Raw genomic sequence first — 8,539 nt, 5'->3', positions numbered from 1 at the left:
GCTTCTATTTAAGTGATTAAACCCATATTTTAGTCATTTTGCTAAAATTTTATCTCCAGCAGGGCCCCTATTTGGGTGACTAAATTTCCTCTCCCACCCCCTCAATTTGGTCACCCTCTACTTAGAGCAAGTTCAGTAGGGCTTCTAAATTTGAGTGCGCAAATGTCTATTTAGAAGCCTACTTCTAAATTTTACTCACCCAAATATGTGCCTCCACTCCAGCAGGCCGAGTAAATTGGGCTTCTATAGAGGGCACATAGTTGACATTCAAATTTTTAGTCTATTTAGTCTATTTAGTCGGTGCTGCTGGAGTAGAGACTATATTTTGGGTGACTAAACTTGGAAAGTGGGTGACTAAAATGAGTTTTAGTCACTCAAATTTAATTACTCCACTGAAGTTGCTCTAATAACTCAACTTTTGATCATCCTTTTCTTCCAAAAGCATATATAGTACCACCCAATCCTTTTGAATTCAATCTTTAGAAGTTGCATTTACCATTCGACCCCTGGCTACGATAGCCGGCGTTTGGTTTTCATCGCCATGCTATGAGCTTCAGTTCTGTACTGGACTGCTGAATGATACATACAAGTCTGTACTGTACAGAAACGTATGAGCTGGATCTCAGCATCCTGACGAAGGTGGCTTTGGAATCGTTTGTGGGACCGAGATACTAGTTCCAATGAAAAAGGCTTTTTCATTCATACGTACAATACGTGCGTATGCGTGTATGACAGTATGAGTATAGTCAGAAACTCCATCGAGGCTGTGTTTAGATGAGATGAAAAGGGGAGGAAAAGTCACATCAGTCACTGTAGCACACTGTAGCATTTTTCGTTTGTTTGTGGTAAATATTGTCCTACTATGACCTAACTAGGCTCAAAAGATTTGTCTCGCAACGTACATCAAAACTATGCAATTAGTTTTTTATTTAACTATTTTAGTACTCCATGCATGAGTTATTTGCTATATTTAATGTTTCGATGTGATAGGAGATGTAATGGATGTGATGGAAAGTTTGGAAATTTGGTGGGAACTAAACACACCCCGAGCTGTGTACTGACCGGGGGGCCAGGAGAGAATCTCGTCCTGGAGATCGCTGTTGGTTTGCCTGCAACGGACACGATTGAAATGCTAACGCTGCAGCAAGGCGCCGGACTTCTCCGCTGTCCGCTCCGCACCATCTGCGGTGCCGACGTGCGGTCAATTCAGTTCTCCGAGAAGAAAAAAATAACTTCCCTCTCCTGTGTGTTCTTTTTGGCATCTCTCACGAGCAGAGACCGCGAGAGACGCGACGCACGTCACGCACGCCCACGGCAGGCTGTTGAGCTGCAGCGACGGCACGGCAGGGCAGGCATGCCGCTGCACGCCTGCACCTTGCGCAGGGAGGGCCAGGACAGCGGCCGGCGCCCGCCTGTGCCTGCGCGTCTCGCGAGTCTTGTTTTTGTAGATGGGACGAGGTGCCGCGTAATGCCACTTTTGGGCGCGCACATTGAAGGCTGAAGCGAGCGCAGCGCAGCCGCCGGATTCCCGCGTAGTACTAGTACCAGCTGCGCCGCAGGGGACCTCTCGCTTTCTCGGTTCGCTCAAGCCTGCCTTGGGGCTTGGGGATCGGCAGCTGGAGCAGACATCCATCAGAAACGAACGGGCGACGGCAGCCGTCAACGGTTTTTCTTTGTTTCCGTCCCAAAAACAGCCGTCAACGTTTGCAATTATGTTTGGTGATGTCATTTGTTCTCGAGAAGCGGTGCCCATGTGCCAGCTCAAGCAATTGGGAGCACGCACGCAGTAAGTCACTACTCACTAGCGTCTCCTTCCCTATCCCGTGAGCCATGACCCGCCGCTGCCGCGGCGAGCCGGCGAGCACCGACCGGCAACCCCCGCGCGCTCCAGCGGCTATGAACGACCCGCCGAGTATGCTCGATTGGCCGTCGGCGCGCTTCTTCCGCGCAACGCCTCGCCCCTGCCCAACCCCATCTCTTGGACTAGGAGTGTTTTTTTTTTCTCTCTTTTTTTTTCGGAAAAAAAGGATGAACCTGCCGGGAACTAGTAGTCTAGCACGAAGAGCTGGCAAGATTAAGTTTTCCCGGATTGTCACAAAGATCCAGAAAAAAAAACTACTACTAGAATGTTCAGTGAACAGACGCATGCGTGCATGTCGAACCATTACATATTGCGGTAAAATCGTCGTCAACTCTCAAGGAAGATGGCGACCATGCAACATGAATCTCGGCTGCACCGGCCGGCCGGTCCGGACTCCAGAACGCCGCCTCCCGTCCCATCGCTCACCGCTACTGCAAAACACGTTACGCCACACCTCTTGCGCGGGCCCTACACCTAACAACGTGCGCGCGGGCTTTGCTACGCTCACGATCAGTCGTTCCACAGCGCGAACACCGGCAGCTGGTGCACACTGTGGACGCCGGCCGCCGGCCGCGCGGCGGCGGCGCTCATCCAGCTGCTGCCCTCCCCGGCCTCGAACTTCATGGGGTGCTGCGAGTACTGGAGGCCGTGCAGCAGGTGCGCGCCGCGGTGCCTGTCGGAGGTGTCCGAGTTGTCGGACGCGGCGGCGGCGCCGCCGCCGCCTCCCGGCGTGTCCGAGGAAGGCCGCTCGGGGAGCGCCGCCGGCGCGTCCGGCGGGCGCGTCGGGGAGCGCCTGCACGCGGCGTCGTTGCCGATGAGGCGCGTGCTGGCGCAGATGCGCTTCACGTCGTACTTGCTGATGTCGAAGTTGGTCACGGCGTTCAGGCCCCGGAACTTGATCGCCGCGATGTCGTACGCCTCCGCCGCCTCCTCCTGCGTGCCTGCAGTTTAACACAGCAAAGGGATTAACGGTAACCAGAATACAATTGTTCAGGAAAAAGACAGAATTAAGTTCATGTTCACAAGATGCATTCACTTCTGATTTTTGCGCCAGAAAAATTACTGCGCAAGTGACAGAAACTTACTGAATGTGCCAAGATACAGGTCCTTGTTGCCAGCGACCCTCCCAATCCTGGCCTGCCATCTCCCGTGCTGGTGATGCCTGCGTCGCATGGGGAAAGCAAGCGCGACAAGAAAAGGTTATTACTCACGAACCAGCAGGCCGATGGTGAGATCAGAAATTCAGAACTCCCAGCCTCCAGGGAGCTCAGAGGTGTTTTGGAATAGAGACTTAAAAAAGTACTAGGGACTTTTTAGTATTTAGAAGTATTAAATAAATATTAATTATAAAACTAACTGTAGAAACTGGGGCTAAACTGCGAGACAAATCTAATGAGGTATCTTAATCCATGATTAGCGAATGGTTACTGTAGCATCACTATAGCAAATTATGAATTAATTATGCTCATTAGATTCGTCTCGCGAAAAAAACACTCAACTGTTAAAAAACATTTATAAACAGATTTTATTTAATATTATAAAACATTGATGTGAGAGGGACTCATGAAAAAAAATTTAGAACCAAACATGACCTCAGCTGATCAGCTGAGCTCTGCTCTGACGAGTGAGGTGGCTCGCTCAGCTCAGCTCAGTGTTTCAGAAGTTTTGGGTGTTGGAAAAGGCAGCAGGTGGGGTGCAAATATGGGCGAGCAGAGAGGAGCACGGCACCCACCTTGTCACTCCTCTGTACATGGATGCTCCCCTCGAGAAGCCGCTGCTGTTCCTGCACGAATAATGTTGGATACAGTTTTGGATGCATGGCATCGAATCGAATCATGAAATGTATAAAAAAAACACATGTATGGAGTATGAAATGTAGATAAATAAAATAATTAATTTTACAGTTTAGATGTATATTTCGAGACGAATCTTTTGAGCCTAGTTACCCTATGATAAAATAATATTTACCACAAACAAACGAAAAATGCTACAATTCACTATAGTATCAATTTTGTAGGATTTCGTAGGATCTAAACACAGCCCATGTGAAAAAAAGATAAAGAGTAGGGAGCAGGCAGGGAGGGTTTGTTTCTAGTGATGCGTTCGAGTACAGGGCTTCTGAAAATTTGGCACGTGAAAGATTCCCATTCAGAAAATTCAAAGGATTTGGCGAACTATAAATTTGATATGCAGCAATGGTATTGTGTTTGTTATATGAACTCTTCTAACACTGTGGTGAACTGGTGATTACAAATGAGCAGCAGTGCTTATAAAGAATTGGAGGTGTGAATAACCTAAGAACTGCATCATGCAGCCGTACCTTCTCAAGTGTGCAATGAACTCCTGCCTTGACATGTGTTTCATCTCCTCCAGCTCCTTCTCATAGTGGCTCAACTATACATGTGGCAGAGCTCAGTGGATTGGGAAGCCAGCATAGAATGCAAGTGTACTAACCATTCAGGCGTTCATCAAATGCAAAATAAAGATAGCAGGAATGAACCAGGCCGGCCCCTAAGATCACGTTGAGGGAGTCAGGCAGTAAACGTACCGGGAAATTTATGTGAGTTGAAGGACCCCAGTACTTGAGCGCAGCCAAGTCGTAAGCCCTCGCAGCCTTCTCCTCCATGTCATACCCGCCTAGCAAGTAGCAAATCATAGCAAGACACAGTGAGCATGTGGTGCAACAGCATTGGTCACAGTTCTACCCCATGGAAATTCCAAAACTGCAGATGTTTTAGGACAAGGAGGGTAGCTGTAGCTCACCTAAGTAAACTGCTCGTTGGTCAGCACGGCAATGAATTGCAAGGGCAAGAGACGTCTAGGTCAGTAAAGACTCGAATGCAGTTTACATGGAGGATAGAAACTGAAGGTTTCAACAAAAAAATGTTAATGGATGGAATGGTGCCAAGCTCGATCACCTTGGCGTCCCTTCCTAGTCTGGCCTTCCTTCCTGCAAGTGTTGTCCCACAAGTGAGCTTCATACCTCCCTGTCCATCTGTGCCTGCGGCAGATCGATTACACATCAGGATCGAGCAAATCGACGGAAGGAATGGCGTCCAACCAACGCGAGATCTTGATAAGGCATGCACTGCCCAGCAGCGAGGCAAACCTGGTGACGCCCCGGAACTGCGACGTCCGCTGCCCGAACGTCTGCGCGGGCTTGCGGGCGACCGGCATTGGCGCCGGAGGCAGCAGCTGCGGCGGCTCGGCCGGCACGTCCGTCACGGACAGCGACAGCGCCGCCGACCGCTCCGGCGGCACGTACATCGCTTCCCGGAGCCAGGACTTGATGCCGGAGATGGACATCGACCCGCCGACAACGCCCCCGCCGGCGCTGTACACCGGCATCGACGGCATTGCGCCGCCAGGCGGCGGGCTCGGGTTCGATGGGGTGCCCAAGAAGTACTCGCCGTGGTGGGACAGGAACTGGTGGTGGTGGTGGTGGTCCGGGAAGCCGCTGCCAAGTTGGCCGCTGCAGGGCGGCGCGTTCATGTTGATCCCCAGCCCAATGCCGCCGCCGCTGCTGCCGTGGCCGTGGTCGTGGAAGTAGGGGCCGCCCGAGAAGGGTTGGAGGTCGTGGACCTCGTGGTTGCAGCTGTCGTAGTGGCGGCTGCTGCTGCTGCTGCTCTTGTTGCTGCAAGTGACGCTCATGAAGTCCTCAAGCTTGGGGCCTTTGGCCTCTGCGGCGTGCCTCCAATCTGCACAGGAACGGTACAAACAGAAATGATGCGTCCTTTTTGGGAGAGTGGTGCACAGAAAGAGTGCCATGGACCAACAAGTGCAGTCTTGCAATCAGTATCTCTTTCTGAATTCTGAACTAGTATGCAAGTACTTGGTCTTAATTAAAGTAAAACTTAAGCTACAAGGTTTAAATTAAACCATTCCCGTGACCTCGTCTTATATCAAAATGGTAAATGTGGACACATGATATATATAAGATGATCATGATTTAGAGTTTGGAAATCTATAATTAACCGAAACTGAACTGAAAAACAAAGCTATCTAATAAGCTCAGAACACCCGAACATGGAAAAATAGCAGGAACAGGTCTCTTTTCAAAAGAAACTAGCATGAACGAGAACAGTTTTCTTCCTGCGTCTATAATACGAACGACAAATCATTGATTGACAAAATCCAAAATACACATAACCTTCCAGATGAGATTAGCAGTCAAAAGAACCTTAGAAGGAGAACTCGATCATCTGCCAAAACCTGAATGGAAACCCAAGTTCCCTCTACAGGTACAAGCAAGGATAGTTACCTGGTGCAGAGCTATACTGCAGAGGGCCATCGGACTGCAGCCGCATGGCCACGAGAGGCGAAGCGGCGGCCGGCGAGGAGCAAGATCCTTCCGCATCGCCGCTTCCGCTCGCTCCGCCGCCGCCGTCGCCGTAGCCGCCTCTCGTCCCAGCCGAAGGCGACAGGGAGAAGCCGAGCCACCCGTTGTTCATGTCCATCTCCCCCGACCCGCACACAGAGAGAGATCAGGAGAAGATAGAAGGGAGGATCAGGAATCTACGAGTTGCCGGCGATCTTTTCCTCCCCAGAGACAGAGTGTGTGTGAGTGAGAGAGAGGCTGTAGCTTGCAAGCAAGCAAGGGAAGAAGGAGAAATACTAGAGTGGTGCAGCCCCGGAGACCAAAAAAAGAGGGTCCTTTTTGACGTTTATGCGAGCAAGCTATATATGGCTACGGAGGCGTGTAGCGTAGGTGGAACGATATGGATGCCAATTGCAAAGAGGAAGAAGAGCTCAAGACCAAGAAGCTGGCGTAGGCGAGATGAGAGAGAGAGAGGGGGGGCGCATCGCATGCACAACAAAAGTTTCCGGTGTGCGGCTATGCATTGCATGTACACATGCGAGCGTGGACCGGTGTTTCCTTTTGCCTTGGGGGCCGTGCCATGCCATGCCGTCCATCATGGATACGTCCTGCGGCGTGGCGGCTTGCAGCTGGGGCCCGGCTGCCAGCCGCTGCGGCACGGTGAGCTAGCTGGTAGCTACTAGTAGCGCTAGGCCTCTTGCCACTCTATAGCTAGCTGTAGCGTGTGAGAGTGTGCGTGTGGGCGTGAGGACGCCTCGTCGATCTCTCGCTCCATCTTTCTTTGGGGCAGGCTTGGAATTGCCTGGGTTCTTCTTGTGTCTCGGCGTCAATCTCTCTTTCACGTGCCAAACGGAACCCGATCAGGGCCCAGGAAACACGTGGAGATCTTCCCAGGTGAGTTGGTGATCCATTCCAGAGATCGACCAGAACAACGGCTCGCCGTGTTGGCATTTGATTAAGCATGGGCCCTGCTGGTTGCCTCGCATCGGTGTTACCATATTCAGAGCATGGGTTAGCACTGTGATCATGCTCCATGTTTTATTGGTAACACAAGTGTTACGACTTACTTATCAGCGCCCATGCATTTCTATACCACACACACCTACTACTCCATACAGTCCCAACACACCTTTTAATTGGGCCTCCCCTAAATAAAAAAGAAGACGCTTTACTAGTATTTAAACAGTCTTGTCAATCATTTTATGTGCTGCGGCTGCTGCGGCAGTTGCGAGTTGACATCTGCTTTTCGAGCCCGCACTTGGCGACGGGCGATTCACGCGGATCGAGCCAGGAAAAGGAAGTACGCGAACCCATGCAAGCGCTCACGTGAAAATACTCGTTCGTGTCCGGATAGAATCTATCGATCCCCTTTGTGTCTTGCAAAACTGCTGCAACAAGGCTGCCGAAAGCAGCGTAGCAAGACAACAATGGCACTGGTATTTTTGGAGGAACAATGGTGGTGATATCTCGAGGCACAGCCTGACCAAAAATCTACGCGAGATACTCGATTGGACGGGCCGTCGTACCGCTCCCATAGGAGTATAGTATACCTACCTCATTTGGGGTTGGGATTCCCGTGTCCATGACGCCTCTAATTGGCCGGGTGATCGAGGTTAAATTCGACTTTTCCGTTATTGCCTGCAAGTCCTTTTTGCTAAAAAAACAGTATTTAATTGGCTACATGTCTTTCTCTGTGAAATTATTTCTTGATATTCTTGATATTTGGTATTACTTTAATTAGATGGACTGAGTAATTTTTGTGGGACAAAATTTGAAGGCTAAACGAATAATTCTTGTGGGACAGAGAGAGTATTCAGTTACAACAATAAATGTAGATGTGTAAATGTTACTAGGACTTAGTCAGTGCTTTAATTTTTTTTAAATCAGTCTTAATTATACGGGGTCCTCAAAAGCTAGCTTTCAAAAATCTAACAAATTATATTTGTATATTGGCATTTGAATTAATGCAACATGTAATTCATGTAATATCCTTAAAAGGAGCGTAAAGCAAAATTCAGCAATTTTTTCTTCTGATACGAATACAATTTTTGCTTTCCATAAACCAATTTCAAGAGCACACCGTCTGTTTTAGCTTTCGGCCGCGTCCTTTTTTAGCCGCGCGGGAGCTGCTAGCATCTACAGTTGCAGCAGCTAGAGGCTAGAGCAGCAGGTTCGTTCTGGTGACAGTCTCTTGATTCATCGTTCATAATTACGGTGATTTTTCACGGCCAAGACAAGCCAAGCCAATTTGCAAATCTGGCAGGGGGCGGGGGGCCGATGTGCGCTGCTGCACCTGCCGCAGGTAGGGGGCGGGGGCGGTGCGGGCGCAGCGCACAGCGCACACAACCATCTTTTTTTTC

General features: G+C 50.0%; 1 protein-coding gene across 1 annotated transcript; it reads right to left on the bottom strand.

Moving 5' to 3' along the window:
* Positions 1–2,053: 2,053 nt before the first annotated feature.
* Positions 2,054–6,677, bottom strand: LOC120647137 (AP2-like ethylene-responsive transcription factor AIL5). The gene is made up of 9 exons (XM_039923784.1): positions 6,123–6,677; positions 4,971–5,559; positions 4,780–4,862; positions 4,625–4,633; positions 4,410–4,498; positions 4,182–4,255; positions 3,594–3,644; positions 2,947–3,023; positions 2,054–2,802 (listed from the first exon to the last, which is right to left on the bottom strand). The coding sequence occupies exons 1-9, from the start codon at positions 6,316–6,318 to the stop codon at positions 2,372–2,374; spliced, it is 1,599 nt and encodes a 532-aa protein (XP_039779718.1). The 5' UTR covers positions 6,319–6,677; the 3' UTR covers positions 2,054–2,371.
* Between the last annotated feature and the right edge of the window lie 1,862 nt (positions 6,678–8,539).

This window comes from Panicum virgatum, chromosome 9K, assembly GCF_016808335.1.
Source record: "Panicum virgatum strain AP13 chromosome 9K, P.virgatum_v5, whole genome shotgun sequence".
NCBI lineage: Eukaryota > Viridiplantae > Streptophyta > Magnoliopsida > Poales > Poaceae > Panicum > Panicum virgatum.
This window is presented reverse-complemented; position numbering and strand designations above follow the sequence as displayed.